The 26472-nt window shown below is 39.6% G+C and overlaps 1 protein-coding gene across 2 annotated transcripts in view; it reads right to left on the minus strand.

Annotated features, from left to right (window-relative positions):
* Positions 1 to 26472, minus strand: part of ZMAT4 (zinc finger matrin-type 4) — a 405890-nt gene that overhangs the window by 121868 nt on the left and 257550 nt on the right. For both annotated transcript variants that reach the window (XM_085004263.1, XM_021077599.2), the window contains one exon: positions 22042 to 22269. In XM_085004263.1, the coding sequence (XP_084860389.1) occupies positions 22042 to 22269 (228 nt within the window). The remainder of the gene's footprint in view (positions 1 to 22041; positions 22270 to 26472) is intronic.

A 26472-nucleotide genomic window follows, 5' to 3' on the forward strand; every position in this document is an offset into this window, starting at 1 on the left:
TTCATTGTAGTACAGGCCTTTATTTGGGCAGTATCTGTACACATGGAGAAGAGAAATCAGTAGAAGAGAAACTTTATGGTAAGCCATATTCTTGCTTAGGGAAAATAATTCTCTTTAGCCCATTGAATGGGGTAAGGAGAGCTCAAAGACAGAGGTTCTAGATGAAATGCCTCATTGAGATATGACCGCCAAGCTTTAAGTGTGGCAGCAAGGTTTCCATCACTGAGTAGATTGTCACACAAGGGACATGAGTTAAAGCAAAGTTGAGTGACAGCTCAGGAGAGGCATGGTTTCCATATGAAACAAGACACATGAAAATCAAAGTGCCTTTGAACACCCTTAAGTCATCCGCAAAGTGTACAATGTATATGGATACAGCCATATACATATTCATATGTACATTGAAATGTAGCAGTAATACAGCAGGGCAATTCTGCAGAGATAATACACATCTCTTACCAACAGAATCATAATTTTACAGAATAACTCATAATACTGTGAGTTATTCACACCATGACTGATAATCATCTGCTCGGTAATAAGTTCACACAAAGAAGTGTCTCCATTGTAAACAAATAAGGTCCTCACTGGTTTCACCGGGTCTTGAGTTTCATTCATTCTGAAAATGTCTTCCTTTTAAGTGAACGGTTTAATCACTTTATATTTAATATAACTATTGATATGATCAATTTGAGGCTTCAATTCTCACTACTTTTTTTAATAATGATTTTTATTTTTTCTGTTATAGCTGGCTTACAGTGTTCTGTCAATTTTTTTACTGTATGGCAAGGTGACCCAGTCACACATACATGTATACTTTTTTTTCTCATATTATGCTCCATTATAAGTGGCTAGATATAGTTCCCAGTGTTATACAGCAGGATCTCATTGTTTTCACTACTTTTTCCCTGATGATCAAATCTGTTTTTTGCGTCTCTTCTCTTTTGGTGTTTCTTTTGATTTCATTGAATTATTTTAGAATATCATTTTAATGTATCCATTACCTTTTTAGATATTGGATAAATTGTACCTCTGAGTGATCTCTCTAGAGATTATTATACACATACTTTAACTTTTGGTTCTACTTAGAATTAATATTATATCCCCTTACAAAAAGTTTAAGAACCTTACATTTCCATTCTTTATGTTATAGATTTCAATTCTATATCATCTACATGTGGTTTAGAGGCAAAGTAGGAAATTTTATAATGATAATACAGTCAATCCACCAATAAAATAAAACAATTATTTATGCCCCTACTAATAGAGCCTTAAAAGCCTCAAAAGTATGTGACACAAAAGTTGACAGAAGAGAATTGGAAATGGACAATTCATTTATAATAATTGGAGACTTCAATATCCCATTTTCAATCTGAAAAGTATTAGGCGAAAGGTCAACAAAACAACAAAAAATCAAAGACTTGAACAACATTGTAAACCAGTTAATAACTGAATTCTACAAAGGTGTAAGATACAGGATCAATATTTTAAAAGTGTTTTTCTAAATACTTGGGATGAATAATCCAAAAAAGAAATTAGGAAACAATGCCACTTACAACTGTATGAAAAATAATACAATATTAGGGATAAGCTTACCAAAATGGGTGTAAGACTTGTATGCAGAATACTACAAAATATTGTTGAAGGAAAATTTTTAAAGACCTAAGTAAATGCAACAAATATTGTATTCATGGATTGGAAGACTTAATATTGTTAAAATGGAAATATTCCCCCAATTGAACTACAGATTCAATATTCTATTGTATTCAATACAATACTCTTAGCTCTCATTTTTAGAGAAATTGACAAAATGACCGTAAATTTCATATGGAAATGCAAGAGACCCAAAACAGACAAGATTGGCTTAAAAGAACAAATGAGGAGCACGGACGCTTCTTGATCTCCAAGTGTTATACTCATCAAGCTTGTGTGGTACTGGAATAAAGGCAGACCTATGGATCCACAGACTAGAACTGGCAGTCCGGCAATTAATCCATACATCTGTCGTCAACTGATTATCATCCAGGATGGCAAGACCATTCAATAAGGGAACAGTCCTTTCAACAAGTGTTGCTAGGACAACTGGATAGGCAAACGCTTCACACCTACTAGAATAATTAGAATCAAGAAGATAGAAAACAAAATAAATAAATAAATATAAAAACAAAGATAGAAAACAGCGAGTGTTGACAAGGATGTTGTGAAATTGTACCTCTCCTTCACTGTTGGTGGGTATGTAAAATGGTACAGCCACTTTTGAAACAGGTCTCTTCATTCCTTAAAAAATTCAGCGTAGAGTTACCACATACTCCAGCAATACCACTCTTAGTTTCATAACCAAGAGAACTGAAAACATGTGCTCACACAGAAATTTTTATGAGAATGTTCCAAGCGGTATTATTCAGAAGAGCCAAAGGTGGAAACAATCCAAATGTCCATCAGTTGCTGAGTGGTCCACACACGATGATTCAGCAATAAAAAAAAAAAAATCATCTACCGATACATGCTACGATTTAAATGGACTTGAAAACATTATGCTAAGTAAAAAAGCCAGACCCAGAAGGCACATATCGAATGATTCTATTTATACAAAATATTCAGAATCGGCAAATGCACAGAGACAGAATGTACATTAGTAGTTGCCAGGGGCTGTGGCAGGGGAAGAATGGGGAATAACTGCTGATGGTGCAGGGCTTCATGGGGCCGAAGAAACACTCTGAAACTGACGGTGTTCATGGCTGCACAACTTCGCAAAGAGACACACACGCAAAAAACAATCACTGAACTGCATACTTTCGAGCTTTATGGCATGTGAACTATATCTCCATTTTTTAAGAGAGGGATTTAAAAGCATCCTATGCATTTTTAAAAAATTAAGAAAGCCTGCTACGCTCATCTACATATTTATTATGCTTGGTGATTTTCATTCCTTCGTGAGGATCTGATTTTCCATCTGGTATTTCCTTACAGCCTGAAGAACTTCTGTAGCACTGCTTGCAGTGCAGATCTGCTGGCAACGAACTCTTTAGTTTTTGTTTATTTGAAAATGTCTTCATTACACCTTTATTCTCAAAGAATATTTTCCCTGGTTGACAGGTTTGTTTATTGGTGTGTTATTTTCCTTCCAGGACTTTGAGGAGTTCCCCTGACTTCAAGATTCACTTTGTTGTTGTTTTTTTAATGAGAAATCACCTATAAATCATATCGTTGTTACCCTCTATGTAATGTGTAATTTTTCTCTGGCTGCTTTCAAGATTTTTTTTCTTCATCTTTTGTTTTCAGCAGTTTGACTAAGATGTACATGATGGTTCAAGGCATGGTTATCTTTATATTTGTCCTAATTAGGGTTTATGAGGTTATTAAATACGTAAATTCATTTCTGTCACATGAGTTAGACTTTTTGATATTGCCCCATGCACTATTGTGGCACTTTAATTTCTTTTAATATTTTTCTATGTGTTCTTTACGTTAGGTCATTCCTATTGTTTGATTGGTTTGGGTTTTTTTTTTTTTTTCTGACTTTTTGGCAAAATCCAATTGGTGTTACAAAGACATCCAGTGAATTTTTTATTTTGAATATTTTGTTTTTCAGATCTAAAATTTCCCCTTAGTTCTTTCCATTTATATGCTGATTAGATTTCCTGTCTCCTTTTCTTTTAGAACTGCATGTGTGGCATATGAAAGTTCCCAGACTAGGGGTTGAATCAGAGCTACACCTGCCAGCCTCCGCCACAGCCACAGCAACATGGGATCTGAGCCTCGATTGTGACCTACACCACAGCTCATGGCAATGCCAGATCCTTAACCCACTGAGCAAGGCCAGGGATCAAACCCACATCCTCATGGATCCTAGATGAGTTTGTTACTGCTGAGCCATGATGGGAACTCCAGGTTCTCTATTTCTTAATTCATTAAAAGCATGTTTTCCCTGATGTCCTCATGTATGTACTTTAGTTGGATCATCTCAGTGCTAGTCTGCACTGATTGCTTTTTTCTCTTGAATGTGAGTCACATTCTCCTATTTCTCCATAGGCATGTATATTAACTCAGTATTTTATCTGGACATTATGAAGTGGTATATTGTGTAAACCCTAGATTTTGTTATATTCCTCCAAATAGTACTGATTTTGAAAGCAGGCAGTAAACTTTAGCTGAACACACACTCTCCCCCCATTATATGTGTGTTGGAGCCCAGGGTGGGAGTAGCAGCTGAAATTTCTGCTCAGTACTTTTAGCTTTTGTGAGGCTGTTTGGAGTTGGCCTCACGGATGCATGTTTAGGTGTCAGATACAAGTTTAGACAGACTATAAACACAGAATGTGAGGCTGCTGATCTATGATTTTTTCTTTCTTAAATTTTTCCTCCACTTTTTAGTGCCATTGTCCCCCAAGGCTCTTTCCTCTAGTTCTTCAAGCCATTTGGACGGTGGGCTTTTATCCGAGTCGTAACTAAGGTCAGCCCGGAGGATAAAAGCCAAGCAAACTGGGAAACTCACTCGATGTTATTTTTTTCTGCCAAGTATTCACTTCCCTCCAGTTCTTGCCTGTTTTTTGAATGCTCTTCACGGCCTTCTAGTATGGCTTTTAAATATATTGTCCCAGGTGTATAGTCTTTACCAGTGGCAGGCTTGGTCTGATGAGAGTTACTCCACTGTTAGTAGAATTTGACCCCCATGATTGGGTTCAACCACAGGGAACTCCATTCAAATCGTAACCACACTTGGAGAAAATGAGAAACAATTGGAAATAGTAGAATCACATAATCACAGATGTGTTTTGGGGTACTGTGTGGGTGCATGTGTGTTTCAGAGGCCAGGGGACCACTGAGCCCACTGAAGAAGTTTTATGTCTGAGGGCTGAAGATTGAAAATTTACAGATGGGCCTTGGAATTGAGGGAAGAGTCTGAAACAGAGATGAGACGAGGGGATGGGTAAAAGGATGAATTTGGCATTGACCCCTGCAGGTTGACTGCGAGCCTCAGGTATGAGGGCAGTAAATCAATGTGCCTCCAGAGTTCCTCCTCACTCGGTTTGCCTCCAGCCTCAAGTGGAGATAGAGTTTGTCCAGACTCAATCCAAATATAAATAAAAAGCTACCTGCTAAGACCACATACTTTACCTTGGCCCTGGAGTGCAAAAGCCCATGGTGAGAAAAAAAAAAAAGAGAGAGAGAGAGAGAAGGGACAAAATGAATCTCTTCCTTATGGATCCAAGGTAGGGTCAGCTCATCTTTACAGCTGGATTTGGACAAGACCTGATGGACCAGATTCTATTCTGGAGCTGCAGCCGTCCACACCCCTTTCACAAGGACATAGCAACAAAAGGTTCCTCTGTGGTTCAGACTGACTGGATGGAAATTAGATGGAAGAAGATGCTGAGGAGACATCGTGAGTGACCCACCCCAAAACCTCCATTGTATAAGAGAGGAAACCGAGGCTCAGAGAGGTGAGGTGACTCATCAAGGTCTCCCAGCTTCTTCTTCTTTTTTTTTTTTTTTTCCTCTTTTTAGGGCTACTCCCATGGCACATGGACGTTCCAAGGCTAGGGATCAAATCAGAGCTACACCACAGCCACAGCAACACCAGATCCAAGCCACATCTGTGACCTACACCACAGCTCAAAGCTACACCAGATCCTTTAACCCACTGAGTGAGGCCAGGGATCGAACCTACATCCTAATAGATACTAGTCAGGTTCTTAACCCAGTGAACCACGACAGGAATTCCGTAAATAACATTTTTATTGGTGGCACGCCCGATTTCTAAAGAAATCTTCCACTTTATTACTGTATATTTTTAAGTTAAAGTGCTCTTTTCCAAAGTTTCCCATTTCATCCAGTAAAGACATGTAAATCCCTTGGGGATTTTAAACACATCTTTTCAATGTTAAAATGCCTGCATGAAAATTTCCTGAAGTCAAGGACCGTGTCATGTTCGTTATTGCCTCCCAGCATCAAGCATGATAACATGTAACATAATCACCTACCTAATCAGTATTTTTTGAATGACTAGCGAATAAATACATGAAGAGCCCTTTCTTTCAGATGACCCGTTATAGCAAAGCATCTATAGGACTGAATTTGTCCACTTTCACATAGGAGTTATAGTCCTGGGCATATCACACTACAAAGGAAAGGTTCCGGACACAATTTTCCAGGACGCCTGCTGCTTCCCTGACATCAGTCTCCACCATAAAGTCCCCATTTTCTTGGGGAAGCATTCACATGAGGTGATAATTACCAGCAGCAGAATCTGTTTGATAAATAGATCGAAAGGGTAGAATAGACTACACTTTGGGGCGTGCTTTTTCCGTCCCATATCTCTGTGCATGCGTATATACAGGATACACCAGAGATCTTCAGGTAAAAGGCATTTCACAACAGTTCCCTTGCTGCAGCAACCACCATGCTGGGCACTTCCTGAAGACCAGAGGATGCCTCCTTTTGTACTCCAGGACAATGCCATCTTTATCCTCCAGGTTATCGCAATGCCTGGGACATGCTAAAAGCTCATTAAGTGTGCGTCGAAATAAGAGAGCGGAAAAAGAGCATCAGTAGGTAGATTCTACTTTGAATAAACCTGGTATTTGTTTCTTTTTTTCTTTTTAAAAAAATTATTTGTATTAAAGTATAGTTGCTTTACGGTTTTGTATCAATTCCTGCTATGCGTCATAATGACCCAGTCATACATATACATATATGTGTATATATACGCACACACATTCTTTTCTCATACTATCTTCCTTCTTGTTCTATCCCGAGAGCTTGGATATTTGGATATAGTTCCCTATGCTGTTCAGTGGACCTCACTGCTTATCCATTCTACATATAATAGTTTGCATCTACTAACCCCAAACTCTCCATCTACCCCACTTCCTCCCCTCTCCCTTGGCAACCACAAGTCTGTTCTCTATGTCTGGGAGTCTAATTTAAAAAGATACATGCACCCCTATGTTCACGGCAGCACTATTCACAATAGCCAAGACATGGAAACAACTTAAATGTCCATCCATAGATGAATGGATAAAGAAGATGTACATATATGCAATGGAATACTACTCAGTCAAAAAAAGAACAAAATAATGCCATTTGCAGCAACATGGATGAAATGAGAGATTCTCATACTAAGTGAAATAAGGCAGAAAGAGAAAGACAAATACCATATGACCACTTATTTGTGGAATTTAAAATATGGCACAAATGAACGTATCTACAAAACTGACGTTTCTTTTGTAAAGTGCAATCTCAGTTTACAATCCACTTTATGGAATCCCAACTATGGCAGAAAATTAGGACTATCTGCAGCAGCTTTGAAAAAAAAAAAAAAAAAAAAAAAAGACCCTTCTGAGTACTCTTTGGCATGGAATATAAAGCTCTAATTTTAGAGACAAAGAAAATAGTCTCCCATTGTTAAGACAGGTTTCTCCTGATTTTGCATCTTCTCACAAGTATTGTTTAGTTTGTTAAGTGACAAAGCTCAACTAATAAGGCCCACAGCTGTTTAAGAGCCAGCATGGAGTTCCTGTTGTGGCTCAGTGAGTTAAGAACCCGATTAGTATACTTGAGGATGCGGGATCCATCCCTGCCCTCGCTGAGTGGGTTAAGAAGATCTGGCATTGCCACAAATTGTGGCATAGGTAGCAGAGGTGGCTCAGATCTGGGGTTGCCCCGGCTGTGGTGTAGACCTGCAGCTGCAGCTCCAATTTGACCCCTATCCTGGGAACTTCCATGTGCTGCAGGTGTGGCCCTAAAAAGAAAAGTTCCTTGAACCTCTTAGGAAATCTGTGTGCTAAGCTCTTGCAAAATACTATCCTAGTTCTCGAGCTTAAACTAAACAATAGAGACCTTCCATCAATACCGAGGAAGGACCCGAGCGCACACTATGGAAGAAAAGAGAATTGCTCACCAGCTTCACACAATACTGTCAGCTTCCTCAGTGTAACCCAAATTGGCAACTAAATCACACTGGAGTGACCTGGATTTCAGTAGGTGTGTTTTGATGTTGCTTTTTCCCTTTTCTTGGTCAGCATCTCCAAATCAAAGATGCTAGTTCCGTGGATCAAATTTAGAGCCGTTTCCATTGCATTAGCCCACTTGGAAATTAGATAGCCAAATGGGTTTGTAGTTCTCTGTTTGATAACCTTGCCCACAACTTATAAATGGAGGCAAAAAATTCCATTTGAAAAGCTCAAGCTCGGAGCTCCACTGGTGACTCAGCAGTAATGAACCCAACTAGTATCCATGAGGACATGGGTTCAATCCCTGACCTCACTCAGTAGGTTAAGGATCCGGCATTTTCCTGAGCTGTGGTGTAGGTTGTAGACGTGCCTTGGATCCTGCGTTGCTGTGGCTGTAGTGCAGACTGGCAGCTGCTGCTTTGATGCATCCCCTAGCCTGGCAACTTCCATATGCTGCCCTTTAAAAAAAAAAAAAAAAGAAAGAAAAGAAGAGCCCAAGCTCATCTATTTTGGAACGCAGTCAGTGATGATGAAGAATTAACCCAGCTTCTCCAGACGGCGATCCATTCATCCACTTCACAAATAACAATAATGGACAAAAACCTGTCTGGGCTGAAGAAAGAACGGCCCTACAGGATGCAAATAGACTGCTGTGAATGTTCACCATCTACATTTCTGGTTGGATTGGAGCATGAACAGAAATTTAGGTTACTACTCATGTTACTCATTAAATTTGTATTTCTTTAATGAGTGTTCCCAAGGCCTTGCCGAGGCATCTTTGAGAATTTCAATGCACTGACTCCTCCTCATTTGGCTAAGGGGAGCATCTGCTGCACAGGGGAAAGAGAAATTCATGTGTCTTTCATTGGTCCCATTTTCCCCTCCGCCCACGGGACCTCAGTCTTGCCCCCACCCCCCACAGGCCACTGCAGCAATTCTATCTGGTTTCCTGCCCTCCTGAATCCCTCTGTTTCAATCCATCCGTACGAAATCCCCTTAAAGTACAGATAAGACCAGTCATGTTCCCACTAAAAAAAAGGAGGGGGAGTTCCCGCTGTGGTGCAGTACATACAGCTCAGGTCTCTGTGGAGGCCTGGTTTCTAACCCCAGCTCAGCACAGTGGGTTAAAAGGATGCGATATTGCAGCAGCTGCAGCTTGGATTCGATCCCTGCCCCAGGAACTTCCATAAACTGTGGGTGTGGCCATCCAAAAACAAAATCAGTGGCTACCAATAAAGTTCAGCTTTGCCTGACCTGTAAGGCTCTTTATCATTTGGTTCTGCTCTGTCTCTTCGACTTTATCTCACTGACACATCCAACACCACTGAACGAGATTGCTAATCAGGCTCACTCATTTGTCTCCCATTTCTCCATAACTTCAGCCATGCTGATTCCTCTGCTCTACTGAGGTATATGGAAGGATTGGCCAGGAGTTCCCATCGTGGCGCAGTGGTTAACGAATGTAACTAGGAACCATGAGGTGGCGGGTTTGATCCCTGGCCTTGCTCTGTGGGTTAAGGATCAGGCATTGCCGTGAGCTGTGGTGTAGGTTGCAGACGAGGCTGGGATCCCACGTTGCTATGGCTCTGGCGTAGGCCGGTGGCTACAGCTCCGATTCCACCCCTAGCCTGGGAACCTCCATATGCCGCGGGAGTCGGCCCAAGAAAAGGCAAAAAAAAAAAAAAAAAAAAAAAAGATTGGCCAATGGGGACCTGCTGTGGAGCACAGGGATCTCTACCCAGTATGCTGTGATAATTTACGTGGGAAAAGAGTTGGAAAGAGAATAGAGATATGTACATATACAAGAGGACTGCTTTGTTGTACAGCAGAAATGATCCCAACCTTGTAAATCCACTATAAAACTTCAAAAAATGGAAGAAAAAAAAAAAAACCAAAAAACCTGGTCACCAATGGCCACATGTTCTGATGCTTGACTTCCAAGATGGAAGTCACTTTTTCTCTATGTTCAATTCCCAAAGCACTGTGCTGGAGTAGCTTCTAAATTCCTTTTTTTTTTTCATATTAGTGTTGTATTTATTTCAACAAAGGTATTATCTTGCTCTCCTCCCTCTTCTCAAGACCAGAAACTCTTTGAGATTAGAGTATGAGGCACAGACATTTCAATATTCTATATAACTCCAGACACAGAGCCTGGTATATAATAGGTACTTAGTAAATGTTAATGAATGAGTGAATGAATGAATGAATGAATATCTCTTGTATATCACCCTATTTTCCCACTTCAATGATATGACAGGAACATGATACATTTAAGCAATTTAATTATCTAACCCAAAATGTGGGCTCTGAAGATCAGAGTCAGCCTAGATGCAACAGCTGAGGTGTCAAAACACATTAAAAATAATAATGCAAAAATAACCAGGTGTAATCCAAGCTGAGCATTTTCTTCTGGCACCTCTTCCCCTACCATTCAATTTAGAATTATGTTCTATAATTATCATATCTGCTTAAAGGTCCTATTTTCTGCTGATTCTCAACTAGATAAAATACATACAGCTTTCAGAGATCGAAAATATTCCCAGAGGGAATGAACCAAAGCTTCTGTTTTAACTTATTAAATGGAATCAAAATACACCTTGCATGCCATCATAATTTTTTAATTAAGTATTCAGGACTGGGAAATGTTCAATTATCTCTTTGAGACCTATAATTCTGAGTGCACCAGGGAACCTGGAAAATGCAGAATCTTTCAGTTGGTTAACAAGAGTGAGATCATTCAAATACCGGGCATCCATTCAGGACCTTCCTTCAATGAAATATCGTTCTGGATACTGGGAGTGATACAAAAAAGAGCAAGACATGGACCCTGCCCTCCAGATACTTTGACAAACCATCACTGGGTTAAAAGTTTCAGGACAGGGAGTTCCTGCTGTGGTGCAATGGGATCAGCAGCATCTTGGAGTGCTGGGTCAAAGGTTTGACTCCCAGCCCAGGCACAGTGGGTTAAGAATCCAGCATTGCAGCAGCTGTGACTTAGGTCATAACTGTGGCTCAGATCTGATCCCTGGCCTGGGAATTCCATATGCCTCCGGGCGGCCAAAAGTGAAAGGTTTAAAAAAAAAAAAGTATCCCGAAAGAAAACACCAAATGCCATGCCCTGGGATTCACGCTGCAGAGGAGGGCTCTGACTTATCTGGACTTGCAGTCTGGCAAGTTCAGAGTAGACCATGGGCAGGTGTCACCTCTCTGTGGAAGGGGCAACTGTCAAGGGCTCTGGAGGACCAAGTGTCCACCAACTTCTGTTGAATTCACCTCCAATTTATTTTGCATTTTCTTCCCTTTTGTTATATCCCTGCGGCTACTACTTTCTTTAAATTGGCATAATTTCTCACTGGACTAAATTAGTAGCACAGGAAAATCTACTCAATAGTTTGTGATCGTCTATATGGGAAAAAAATGGATATATTTATATATATAACTGCTTCACTTTGCTGTACACTTAAAACTAATGTAACACTGAAAGTCCACTATACGCCAATAAAATTAAATTAAAAAATACATTAGTAGCCTCCCAAGAATAACAATAAAAATAAGGATAATAATGATGATGATAATAAGCCTCCCTGCTTCCACGTTCCTTCTAATCCAGCTTCCACGTTGCTCTCTGCAGAGATCTCTTTCAAAAATACAAATATCAACGTGTAATTCTCCTGGAAAATACCTTTAAATGACTCCCCACAGCCTCCAGTGTTCCGTGGAAAGTATTCTACTCCTACCACGGTCTGACCATTTCTCCAGCTGTGTCTCCCCTTATCCCCCAAAGCAGCTTTCAGCACCAGCCATCCCACACAGCTCCCCGAGGGGGCGCTGCTGTCCCCCCCAACGCCTTTGCTTGGGCTCCATCCACAGCAGCGTCCCCGCTCAGCCACCTGACCTGTCTTCCTTCCTGTTGACTTCTGACTCATGAAAAGTGATGGAAGTGAGCCCGCCTTGAACTTGAAGCATCATAAAAAGGATGGATCCAGCTGAGGCTCTGTGGGAAGCAGCAAATCCCCTGGGAGAGGCCCAGGAGAAAAATGGAGGCATCCGTAGACACATGAGTGAGTCACTTTGTCTTTCTTCTTTTATTTGTCTTTTTTTTTTTTTTTGGTCTTTTTAGGGCCACACCTTGGCATATGGAAGTTCCCAAGCTAGGGTCGCATCAGAGCTGCAGCCACAGCAATGCCAGATCCAAGCCTCATCTTTGACCTACTCCGCAGCTCAAGGCAATGCCGGGTCCTTAATCCACTGATTAAGGCCAGGGATGGAACCCACATTTTCATGGATACTAATCGGGGTTTTTAACCCACTGAGCCACAATGGGAACTCCCTTATTTGGCTTTTTAAATCTACATGTCACTCTCTTCTTGGCTAGTTACATGAGTTTTGACAAACACACTGTGTGGCTACATAGCCACACTGAGGTCTAGACAAATCTCATACCCTCCCCACAAAATGCCCTCTTACTTCCCCATGGTGGGCAATCCCTTCCCCTCACCTCTCAGGGACCAGCAACCACTACTCTGTTTTCCAGAATGGAATGAGCCACCTTTAAAAGTGGAACTGCAGGAGTTCCTGTCGTGGCGCAGTGGTTAACGAATCCGACTGGGAACCATGAGGTTGCAGGTTCGGTCCCTGCCCTTGCTCAATGGGTTGACGATCTGGCGTTGCCATGACCTGTGGTGTAGGTTGCAGATGCGGCTCGGATCCCACGTTGCTGTGGCTCTGGCATAGGCCGGTGGCTACAGCTCCGATTCCACCCCTAGCCTGGGAACCTCCATATGCCGCGGGAGCGGCCCAAGAAATGACAAAAAGACCAAAAAAAAAAAAAAAAAAAAAAAAAAAAAGTGGAACTGCAGCCTGGGCTGACATTACAGCGGCAACCACCAGCCAGAATCCCCCAGTCAATTCACTCCCGCCCCCCGCCTTCCCCAAATTGTCTACCATTGTGGGTTATTTGGTTTTGTTTTCTAGAAGTGGGGACTCTGTCCCTGGTTCAGCCACATGCTAGTTTTACCACTTTGCTTTGCAATTGCCTAACCTTACTTGCTGTGGGTTTATAATCAGGGATGATCATTGCTGCCTTGCTTGTCTCTCAGAGTTGCAAGGGCCTCAAGTAACGCTTCCTATTTGTAAAGCTGCATGAGAAACTGTAAAGTGTGAGTACAATATTCTTTCATGGAGGTTTTTTTGTTTTCTTTTTTTTTTCTTTTTACAGCCACACCCGTGGCATAAGGAAATTCTTGGGCTAGGGAGATGCAGCTGAGACCTACACCACAGCCATGGTAATGCTGGATCCTTAACCCACCCATCAAGGCCAGGGATCAAACCCCACATCCTCACAGAGACTATATAGGGTCCTTAACCGGCTGAGCCACCACAGGAATTCCTCTACTGTTGTTTGAAGCCACTAAGTTTTGAAATCATTATTACAGTGGTTCCCTTTGGAAATGGTTCAATTTTTTTTTTCTTTTTTTAGGGCTGCACCCAAAATATATGGAAGTTCCCAGGCTAGGAGTCAAATCGGAGCTATCGCCAGCCTACACCACAGCCATAGCAATGCCAGATCTGAGCTGCGTCTGCAACCTACACTATAGCTCATGGCAACACCAGATCCTTGACCCACTGAGCAAGGGCAGGGATCGAACCCGCATCCTCATGGATCCTAGTCGGGTTTGTTAACCACTGAGTCATGACGGGAACCCCAAGAAATGGTTCATTTTTCACGTACAATGCCTTTCCTCCCTCTGGTCTTGGAGCAGATCCAGTACCCAAGTGCCCTGCACAGGTACCTTTGGTGACAAAAGGGACAGAAGGATCCCTGAGTGATATGACCAAAGTGCCTACTGCCTGCAATGTGGGCAAAGGCCAGACTAAGATTCAGTGGAACGAAATAGGAGGCAGCCAACTTTTTATCATCTGAAAGCCCGCAGCAGAAATAATTCAGAAAGTATCTCGCATTCTAGTGTTCTGCTTATTTTGGAGGCAAGTCTTCTCATTCTGATTCCTCTACAATTTTTACGATGTGAAGTCCTCGAGACGCTTCCTGTATCCTCTGGAAATGACACCCCCCCCAACTCCTCCAATAAAGGCAGAAGCTGCGTAACAGGGGGGTGTCATCAACTCTCGTGGCCTCTCTAGAAGACCTGTCTCCAGTTTTCTAGTTTTCTAGTTTTGCTTCTCAATCCTAGGCCCCCATGAAGGGTGACTCTGATCTCTTTGCATTTCTCTGTTCACACCAGATGACACAGAGTCATGAATGTGTGAGAAACTCCTTAATTAAATTGGAGAAGGCACTTTGTAAATCATTCAACCCCAGAAAACTGAGCATAGATGGTGCCCATTCTGTACTTGAATTCCAAGTGAGTTTTATGCCAAAATGTATAAGTTCCCCAACTCAACCATTTCAAACAAGTTAATGATCAAAAGAGTCTTGGTTAGTCAATGAGTCACTGGAAACTGGGGCACCTCCATTCAGGAGTCTTACCCACGGATCGAGGCCAGGGGTCGAACCCACATCCTCATGGAGCCTGTTTTCTATGGGGACAGTCACCATCCTTCTCTGGGTCTCAGATTCCTGCTCTGTAATAAGAAGGGCTCCATTCATGATGCTGGATGTCCTTTCCAGCACTGTCAGCTCAAAAATAGTATTACATTTTCAAATGAGTTCTGTTGCTGTGACTTCAGATGAGAATAACACCAGAGGAGTCTGATTTCCTCTGAAACAATGAAATAACGGTGCATTTTCTCATCCAAAAACTTTTAAAAGAATAAATAATACAGGTCTACAAAAAGATTATTCTATTTCCACCTTGCTACAATTTCATAATTTACACTCTCACTGTTTTCTAAATAAGAAATTGCCTTCTATCTGTATTGTATGCTAGCAAGAAGAAATTGAACTATAAAGAAAACCTCTAAAGTACTTTCTTTTGAATTTTATAATTCTGTAATTCAATAACTTCCTGTGTTTTCTACATTGGACTCCATACTCAGCAAGAGCTGACTGTTTTTCTTATTAAACTAAAACTTGGAAGTAGAGACAACTATTATCTATTTTTCTGTAACAAATAGCACTAAACTTGAGTCAGTAACCAGGTTATGCATATTAATAACTATTTAGGCCAATCCCATTTAAGAGTTCCTTGTTAATCTATAGTAATAATTTCTTTTTTAAAAATGTGATCTGGGAGTTCCTGTCGTGTTGCAGTAGAAATGAGTCCGACTAGGAACCATGAGGTTGCAGGTTCAAAATGTGGCCTCGCTCAGTGGGTTACAGATCTGGCATTGCTGTGAGCCGTGGTGTAGACCGGCAGCTGTAGCTCCAATTGGAGCTCTAGCCTGGGAACCTCCATATGCCGTGGGTGCGGCCCTAAAAAGAAAAAAAAAAAAAAAAAGTCATTTACCAGGAAGGCTAGGATGCTTACACAGTTCTATAGAGTTTTCAACAATTAAACAGTGTGAATACCAAAAAAAAAAAGAAAGATACAAGTTATTTTGTGCTATTAAATTACATCCAAATAATAGGTAAGACGTTACGTGTAGGTCACAGGGATCGAGGTCAGTGTATAAAAATCAATTGCATTTTCTATGCATCAGTAACAAACACATAAAAATGAAATTTCAAAAACATGTAATGTAAAATAGTGTTCAAGAGCCCAAAATGCTCAAGGATAAAGTTCACATGGTCTGTGTAAAATTTTCACACTGAAAACTACAGAATATTGCTAAAAGAACTTAAAGAAACACAAGTACATAGAAAGAGAGGGGATGTTTGTGAATTGTGAGGCTCAATATTTTAAGTAATTTAAGTAAATCTCCCCAAATGGATCTAAAGATTGAATGCAAACCAATTCGATATTGCAACAAACTTTCTATGCAGAGATTCTAAAATGTATATGAAATGAAAGATTTAGAACAGCTAACCCATCTTGAGAAAGAAGAACAAACCTGGAAAACTCATACTACTTGATGTCAGAACTTCTATAATACTAAAAAAAAAAAAAAAAAAAAAAAAAAAAAAAAAAAAAAACTATGCAGTGCTGGCATAAAGATAGAAAATAAATCAATGGAACACAATCCATTGGATAGAAATAAACACACACAATCAATAGATTTTCAAAAGAGGTGCCAAGAATATCCAATGTGGAAAAGAAAATAATGTCAACTAAATTTTGTTTCAACTAGTTAAATGTCTGAAAATGAGATGAATTTCGACCCCCTTTTCACACCATATGCAAAAATTAACTTGAGCTTCATCATAATTCTAGATGTTAGAGCTAAAACAATGAAACTTTTAGAATAAAATATGCAAGGATATCTTTGATCATGAGTGTAGGTGAAGATTTTTTTTTAGGTGGACCTAAAAAGCAATGATTATAAAAGGAAAAAAAACAAAAGGAGTTCCTGTTGTGGCTAGGTGGTAATGAACCTGACTAGTATCCATGAGGATAGGGGTTTGATACCAGGCTTTGCTCAGTGGATTAAGGATCTGGCGTTGCCATGAACTGTGGTGTAGGTCACAGACGAGGCTCAGATCCTGAGTTGCTGTGGCTGTGGCGTAGACTGGCAGCTGCAGGTCTGATTCAACCCCTAGCCTAGGAGCTCCCATGTACTGCATGTGCAGGTTTAAAAAGCAAAAAGAAAGGAAGGAAGGGAGGGAGGGAGGGAAGAGGAATTAAATTTCCATAATTCATAGTATCTGCTTATCAGACATTATATTTAAGAAAATGAAGAACCAAGTCAAAGACAACAAAGAAAGTTTCACATGACATTTCTCTGACAAAGGATTTATATGGATAATACGTGAAAACCTTCTATATACTACTCAATAATAAAAAGGCAAACAACCAAATTTTTAAAAAATATATACATGAAAAAACATTTCACAAAGGAAGATACTCATCTGGCCAAAAGACACATTTAAAAAGGACTTGACGTCATTAGTCAACACAGAAACACAAAATCATAAGGAAATACTCTCCTACACCTGATAGAATGGCTGATACTTAACAGACTGATAAAGACAAATGTTGGTGAGAATATGGAATTGATACACATTGTTTTAGGACATGTAAAATAATGCAGCTACTTTGGAAAGCATTTGGGCATTTTCTTATATAGAGTAAAAACGACACCCAGCTCATGACCCAGCAGTTCTACTCAGAGGTATTTAACAAGAGAAGTAAAACATTTGTCCACAACAATGGCAAAAAGAATGTTCATGGAAGCTTTATTCAAACTAGCACCAAAAAAAAAAAAAAAAAAAAATCGAGAGGAGAATGGATAAACAAACTGTGGGATTTTTTGTCTAGTAGAAAACCTCTCAGTGATAAAGGATAAAGGGCTACTCTGCTTTACATGTGACAAATGGACACGTATCAAAAGCAATATGAGAAGCTGGACACCAAAGAATACATTCTTTCTGCCACCATTTATATGAAGCTTTAGAACAGGTACAACTAATCTATGGTGGAAAAAATAAGAGACGTGGTTCCCTGGAAAGGGAGGTTCGGATTGACTGGGAAGATGCACATGGGGACTATGTCATGATGAAGAAGTGACGGATCTTGATAGGAGGACACAAGATCATGAAAACGCAATGAACTATAACAATATCTCTGCGACTGGAGTGGGATAGACTGGGAGTGTGGGGTTAGCAGATGCAAATCATTACACTGAGAATGGATAGACAGCAAGTTCCTACTGCAGAGCATAGGAAACTGTATTCAATATCCTGTGATAAACTCTAATGGAAAAGAACATGAAAAGGATGTATATACACACATCTGAATCCAAAACTGCATCACTTTGCTGCACAACAGAAATGAACGCAACCTTGTAAATCCATTACACCTCAGCAAAAAAAAACAAAAAACAAAAAACTCTGCACTTCATCATATGGAAAATATACACTGGGTCACCTTGCTGTACAGAGGACAACTGACAGAACACTGTAAACCAGCTATACTGGAAAAAATAAAAATAATTTAAAGTAAAAATATATACAAACATCATTTTTTATTTAGAAAAAAAGTATAATTTCCTGTAAAAATTGTTCGATCAGGATCCTTTTATCTTTTCTTTTTTTTTTTTGTCTTTTCTATGGCCATACCTGCAGCACATGGAGATTCCAAGGCTAGGGGTCCAATCAGAGCTATAGCTGCCAGCCTACGCCACAGCCACAGCAACACCAGATCCGAGCTGCGTCTGCGACCTACACCACAGCTCACGGCAACGCCAGATCCTTAACCCACTGAGCGAGTTCCCTGCAACCTCATGGTTCCTACTCAGATTCGTTAACCACTGAGCCACAACGGGAACTCCAGGATCCTTTTAGAAACGAAAATGATTGCCACGTTAAAATTGTAGGATTTTTGCTGGTTTTGATATTCTGCTTTCTTTGTTTATTCATTAAGCAATTTTGCCTAATTCGTGTCCATCAATGTTCTAGCTGTTTTTGAAAAAAATCGGTGGACAAGACAGATAGATTCCTGCTTTCAAGTTGCTAACAGTCTAAAGGAGGAGTAGGGAGAAATCAGGAAAACCATAAAAAAACAGTAAATGATGTAGTGCTTAAAAAACAGAGAAATGCTAAGAAAGAGAAAACGCCTGTGACATGGCCATATCATGCTCCAGCTGCTCAACACCATTCTTTTTTCCACTGTCTTTTTTAAAGTTTATTTTATGTCATATTTTCTATTTAGGACACAGTTGACTCATCTGTTTTTATTTTTATTTCTTTGGCTGTGCCTGTGGCATTTGGAAGTTCCCGGGGCAGGGATCGAACCCACACCACTGCAGTGACAAGGCTAGATCCTTAACCTGCTGAGCCACAAGGGAACTCCTCGACACCATTTTTCAAAAAGTTATAGAGACTCTTGTATTTACTGATGAGCATTTTTCCCTTTGCTAATTGATATATCCTGCAGTAGAAGCATTCCATAAATAGGAGAGAGAGAGAGTGTGTGTGTGTGTGTGAAAACATGCTGAATTATCATCATTGTTTTATTCCTCAAGCCGCTGCAATATTTAATGCCTGAATAAATATATATCAAAATGTCACCAGGTTGGGGAAAGAGGTTAGTTTCAAGGACATTGTGTTCAGTGCTTATCGCATTTCATGTGCTACAGGGTCATCACCACATTGAGTCATCAAGTCAAAAGAACAGCCCTTTTTATCTTCTGTATAAAAGACAAACCACTCAAATGTTAAAAAATTCAGACGCCCACGTCATTAAGATGGGGTTGTACATAAAAGATGCAGCACTGATAATTCAAAACAGACAGGAAGAGTGTGCTCTAGGAATAATTCTTCCACCAGTCATACTATCTGGCACAAAGCATAAATAAAGCCCTATTTTTCGCCTTCGGTGCCTGCCGTGAAGGAGTCACTGAGCCGACTTGTTATCTGTCAGTAACAGTGAGTCGTGGGGAGGCCTTCAGCTAAAAAATACTCCTCCTGTATTTTTTAACAAGACAGAGAGTGAGAACACAAGAAATTCCCCAACAGCCATGGTACCGACAATTCAAAAGCGTCGCCATGAGATTATCCAACATACTGAACTATTGAGCTCCACAGTGTTTTCCAATAGCTAGAAAACCTACACAAAAATAAAGTGTTTACATCTACCTTTCTCCCCCTCTCCCTTGGCAACCACAACTCTGCTCTCTATGCCCACGAGACTGTTCCTATTCTGTAGATAGGTTCATTTGTGTCATAGTTTAGATTCCACGTGTAAATGATATCTTATGGTGTTTGTCTGTTTCTGACTTACTTCACTTAGTATGAGAATCTCTAGCTGCATCCACGTTGCTGCAAATGGCATTATTTCATTCTTTTTTATGGCTGAGTAGTATTCCATTGTGTATATGCGTGGCATCATTTTTGTTGTTGTTGTTTGTTTTTCATTTTTTATATTTCTCAATGAATTTTATTACATTTCTAGTTGTATAACGATCATCACAACCCAATTTTATAGCATTTCCATTCCAAACCCCTAGCACATCTCTTTAATTTTAATCCATTCATCTGTTGCTGGACATTTAGGTTATTTCCATTTAGAATGGATAAGCAGTGAGGTCCTGCTGTACAGCACAGGGAACTATATCCAATCTCTTAGGATAGAACATGATGGAAGACAGGATGAGAAAAAGAGTGCGTGTGCGTGTGCATGTGTGTGTGTGAGCTTGGGTTGCTATGCTGTAATAGTAGAAATTGACACAACACTGTCCATCAACTATACCTTAATAAAAATAAAATTAAAAAAAAAAACCATCCTACATAAACATAATACAATTATCATATTAAGTTTAATATTTATATATTGCTATTATCTAAGGCACAGTTCATACTCTAATTTCATCAACTGAACCAATGAGGAAGTTTAGGGTTCTTTTTTCTTTTTAAAGTCTGGGATCCAATTAAAAGCATTATTACATCTCATTTTCACATGTCTTTAGTCTTTTTTATCTAAAATAATTCCCCAAACTTTTAAAATTGTTGCCCTCCTAAGATATTGACATCTCCTGAAGAATTTAAACTAGTTGTTATGTAATTACACTTTAATTTCAATTTGTCTGTTTCTTCGTGGTTATTTTCAGGGCACGTTTTCTGTCAGGAATACTGTATTGTGTCCTTCTCAATGTAGCAATCAGGACACTCACATTTAAAAAGCTACTTGATTCTTTAAAAATAAATAAATGAATAGATAGATAGGTGAATAGATAGATGAAAAGTGTTTATACCACTTGATCTTCTTTGTTGTTTTCAATGATGTAGCTTGGAAAAAAAAAGCAGTCTCTCTTCAAGCTCCATAGACGTCCTCATTGACCTCCAAATCTTTCATCTCTGCTCTGTCGTAAGATTCTTCCATGATAATGTGTTTATTTACCAGCCACAACTGATGTTTTCCTCTCTTTTGCCTGAACATATAAGGATCTGCCTACCTGGAAGGCCTCCTTACCTGCTAAAATCCCACCCCTATTTCTAGTTCCAGTTCCAGTCCTTTTCCTTTGAGGACATCTTCTCCAGCCAACACAATCAGAAATGACCTATCTCTCCCCTCAGCTCACACAGCATGATTTTCTGTCCCACTTATTTGATCTAGAAATGCCCCAGGCCACTTCCTCTCATGGCATTGCAGAGGCTCATGTCCAAGGGGTAAGAATTGCAGCCTCCACGTATGGAATCCAGTTGAAACCCAGGTTGCCGTCTCAAGACTGATTTATGAATTGTGTGAGCACTGCTATTAGGAAGATGATCCCCCGGCCATCCCCTAAAAGTGTATCTAACCTGCAAAATATCTAACGTATAGAGGAGCACCCTTTGCAGAATATTGTCTCTGAGAAAGTGCATTTCTACTTCTGCATTGCTGGCACCAGTCGATCAAAAAATGCTTGAGTGGTTGTTGATGATGAAATATTCTATTACATGCCACAAATTGTATGTGGCTTCCTAAGGAATCCACAGGATGGATCCTCACCCTACAGATTCCAACTAGCCACTCAGCAACTCCTGTGAAATCTCATGTGAACTTCAAATTTCCATCAACCAAGAAAGTCCGGGTCGAGTGGGGGATGGGAAGAGCCAGGCATTGATGCTACTGTGGCCCACAGGGCTGTTTACTCAGCTTCCTAGATATACCCATTAAAGGTCCTTCGGCTTACTTTAAGCCATGAAATAGAACCAATGTGTTGCCCTGTTGTGGCTGAATTCATAAAAGCATCTAAGTTTAAAATTAAGAGAATGCTATTTGGCCTTTTTTGCCTTGGTCTCATATTGCTTATGTACAAAGCATGTATTCAAGAGGGTGTTTAAAGATAAAGCAGAAAGGAAAAATCTGGTTCATGGATGGGTGTCTGTGACCTGAAAAGTAGTCCATGAAAACATGGCAATAACAAATACTCCACAGAAAAGGAGATGACAAGAATTTGTTTTCTATTGATTTCCTTTTTCTTCTATTTCTTTTGGATAAACCTAGATTTTTCCTTAGAAATCAAAAGAGAATCATTCCAATTTGGGACAACACAGTCCTTTCTCTGAAAGCCCATTTCTGGAGCAAAAATTAGGAGACTTTTTTCTTACCTCTTAGTTCCCCCATGTCCAGAGTTGTCCCAAGCTGTTCTAGTAAAGCAACTCTCGCTGCATTCTTTTTGTGTTTCTTGCCATCATAATGCTGCTGGGCCATCAGAGGATTGTTAAACCAGGCTGCACAGAGCCCACAGTATCTGTCGGAATCTCTTCTTTGATAGGGCGATGAGACCACTGGAGCAGTGTCCACCCTCGGAGGTTTAAGTGAGCTCAGAGGTGTAGCTGAGAAGGAAACCAGAGAGAAACACAAACCAGGTTAGTCCCCTTCTTGAGGGTACCTGTCCTCAATATCTGAAGATGCAAAAGCCTCACATTCATTCTAGAGCTCAAAAATCCAAGAGTTGATGGCAGTTAGGAAAATGATCTTTGCCAGCCTTCATTACTGAAGCTAGGATGCAAATAAAAATTCCTCATGGAGTTTCCATTTTGGCTCAGTGGGTTAAGAACCCAACTAGTATCCATGAGGATGTGGGTTCGATTGCTGCAAGCTGTGGTATAGGTCACAGATCCGGCTCGGATCCCACATTGCTGTGGCTGTGGCTGTGGCTGTGGCATAGGCTGGCAGCTATAGCTCTGCTTTGACCCCAAGCCTGGGAACTTCCATATGTCTCAGGTATGATACTAAAAAGAAAAAAAAATGCGATGGTTACATTTGACAATTCCGAAGACCATCCTTTAGGAGGAAAGCAAGATGGTTTGTTTGTTTGTTGTCCACACCCACAGTATGCAGAAGTTCCCAGGCCACCGGTTGAACCTGTGCTACTGCAGTGACAACACCAGATCCTTAAACTGATGAGCCACTGTGGAAAGAAAGGCTTTCAATAAAAATAAACTTTTAGAGGTAAGGAGTGATCTGTTAATCAAACTGAAGCCAAAACTTGAAGTAAACATTGAAAATTCATGACTTGAAAGATTCTGAATGAATTAGACATTTGTGTGTTATAAATGGAAATAACTGAAAAATAACATATTTGTCAAAGTGATGGAAAAAGATCCTTCAGTTGCATAGATTGTACCAATTGACAAAATCGTGCTAATTTTATTGTCAGTTATTTCTGTTTATTGTGAGAGGTTATTTTAAACCCATACCTTTAAAATTGATGTTTAAAGTACAATACTATTTATAAAAGACCAAAAAGACAAACACTATAGAGCAGATGTTGCTTATCTAAATGAAAAGACACACTATCACTATTTTGAGATTGCACAGCCTCAGCTATTAACACATCTATTATGAGCTTAGAGTTATTTTGGGTCCGGGGGGAAAAAAAAGAATCTAACTTGGAGAAGTTTACTAACAGAGAATAAAAATAACTTCTTTAATGCATTACAACATATAAGTTGCTTTCATCTTTTGCACATGATTCAGATTATTGTCCTGTTTCTCGGGTGATGAACTTTAAGAGATGCCGAAGCTTTACTGAAAGTTAGATATCTAGTTGTGCTAAAGGCAAGACTCCAAGCCAAATTCTTGATTTCCAAGACCAATATTCCTTTCAATATCCCTAAGAACTCTTCATACTTCTTAATAAGCAAAAGGATTCTTTTTCTCTAGACCTTAGCCATCTTTGTATTTTACATATGATTCAATTTAATTTTAGAAAAATACTCTGCTCCAAATCTTTTGGAAAAGAAAGCAAATTTAAAATTCTCACATGGTCCATTATTCATAATTCAATACAAGCAGTGTTTGTTTTTTTTTTTGATTTTTTGAGGTTTTTTTTGTTTTTTTTTTTACTTTGCCTTTGTGACGTGGAGTGTAGCTGGCAAAACCATGAAAATTAGGGTCATTCCAAGGAAAAGTTGAGATCTGGAACATCAAAAACAAATTAATAAACTACCTTGTAAACTGCCCATGATTTCAAATAATTTATGTGGACTTTTATTTTTTAGATTAAGTAACTGATATACCCACAGCTAACACAATACTCTATGGTGAAAAGCTGAAAACCTTCCTATTAAATTCAAAGATGTCCACTTTTTTTTGTCTTTTTTTAAGGCCCACCCAAAGCATATGGAGGTTCCCAGGTTAAGGGTCAAATCAGAGTTACAGCTGCCAGCCTACACCACAGCCACAGCAACACCAGATCCAAGCCACATCTGCCACCACAGCTCACGGCAATGCAGGATCCTTAACCCACTGAGCAAGGCCAGGGATTGAACCCGCATCCTCATGGATACTAGTTGGGTTCATTAACTGCTGAGCCATGACAGGAACTCCCAGAGATGCCCACTCTTCATGCCTCTATTTAACATAGCATTAGAAGTCCTAACCACAGCAATCAGACAAGAAAAATAAATACAAGGTATCCATATTGTAAGAGAAGAGGCAAAGCTGTCACTATTTGCAGATGATATGATATGTAGAGAACCCTAGAGCCTCCACCCCAAAATTATTAGAACTAATAAATGAATTTAGCCAGGCTGCAGCATACAAAATTAATATAGAGAAATCTGTTGTTCTTCTATACACTAATAATGAAATATTTAAAAAGAGAGCGTTTAAAAAATGCCATTTAAAATCACATCAAAATAATTATGGAGTTCCCATCATGGCTCAGTGGTTAAGGAATCCAACTAGGAACCATGAGGTTTCAGGTTTGATCCCTGGCCTTGCTCAGTGGATTAAGGATCCAGTGTTGCCATGACCTGTGGTGTAGTCGCAGACGTGGCTCAGATCTGACATTGCTGTGGCTCTTGTATAAGCCAGCGGCTACAGCTCCAATTAGACTCCTAGCCTGGGAACCTCTATATGCCATGGGTACGGCCCCAGAAAAGACAAAAAGACAAAATAATAATAATAATAATAATAATAACCTAGGAAAAAAGTTAATGAAGGAAGTGAAAGACCAGTATGCCAAAAAATACACATATATTTTTTGTGTGTGTGTCTTCCTTTTTTTTTTTTTTTTTTTTTTTTTTTCCTTTTCTAGGGCCACTTCCCATGACATATGTAGGTTCTCAGGCTAGGGGTCTAACCGGAGCTGTAGCCGCCGGCCTACACCAGGACCACAGCAACACGGGATCCAAGCCACGTCTGTAACCTACACCACAATTCACGGCAATGCCAGATCCTTAACCCACTGAGCAAGACCAGGGATCGAACCCACAACCTCATAGTTCCTAGTCAGATTCGTTAATCACTGCACCATGACGGGAACTCCCAAAAAATATATTTAAGAATGGAAATTGAAGATGATACAAGAAAGAGAAAACTATCCTGTGTTCTTGAATTAGAAGAATAAATACTATTAAAATGGCCATACTACCAAAAGCAATCTACAGATTTAATGCAATCCTTATCAAAATGCCTAGGACATCTTTTTTTTTTTTTCACTAAGCTAGAATAAATATTCCTAAAATTTATTTGGAACCACAAAAGGCCCCAATTTACCAAGGCAATCCTGAGGGGGAAAAACAAAAACAAAAACAAAGCTGGAACTACAACTCTCTCAGACAATACTACGAAGCTACAATAATCAAAACAGCATGGTATTAGCACAAAAAACAGACACATAGGTCAATGGGAACAGAAGAGAGAGCTCAGAAATAAACCCACACATTTAAGGATAATTAATATTCGACAAAAGAGATAAGAATGTACAATGGAGAAAAGAGAGTCTCTTCAGGTGCTGTTGGGAAGACTGCACAGCCACATGTAAAGCAATGAAAATTAGAATATTTCCCCACACCACATACAAAAACAAACTGGAAATGGTTTAAAGACCTAAATGTAAGATTAAACTGAAGAACTAGAAAAGAATGTCAAGTCAAACATTTTTGACATAAGTTGTAGCAATATTTTCTTGGATCAGTCTCCCAAAGCAAAAGGAATAAAAGCAAAAATAAGTGAACGGTACCTAAAGTTAAATATTTTACACAGCAAAGGAAACCATCACAAAGAATGATGGTTTGTCTTTCCAACAAAAGGAAAAGACAACATGTGGGATAGGAGAAAATTTTTGCAAATGATGCCACCAATAATGGGTTAATATCCAAAAATACACAAACAGCTCATACAACTCAGTATCACAAAAACAATCTAATCAAAAAATGGGCAGAAGACTTGAATAAAGATTTTACCAAAGACATACAGATGGCCAACAGGAACATGAAAAGATGCTCAACATTGGTAATTATTAGAGAAATGCAAATCAAAACCATAATGAAGTATCACTTCACACCTGTCAAAGTGGCCATTATCAAAAAGTTCATAAATAACAAATGTTGGAGAGGATGTAGAGAAAAGGAAACCTCATAAACTGTGGATGGGAATGAAAATTGGTGCAGCCACTATGGAAAACTATGGCAGTTGTTGAAAAAACTTAAAAAAAAAAAAAAGATCCAGCAATTCCACTCCTGGGTATACATCCAGGGGCAAAAAAAAGAGACTAAATTGAAAAAATACATGCAACCCCTATTTCA

This window comes from Sus scrofa, chromosome 17, assembly GCF_054392235.1.
Source record: "Sus scrofa isolate SSC_HxYL_T2T_F1_AM1 chromosome 17, Sscrofa_HxYL_maternal_Yorkshire_Landrace_v2.0, whole genome shotgun sequence".
In the NCBI taxonomy this organism is placed as follows: Eukaryota; Metazoa; Chordata; class Mammalia; order Artiodactyla; family Suidae; genus Sus; species Sus scrofa.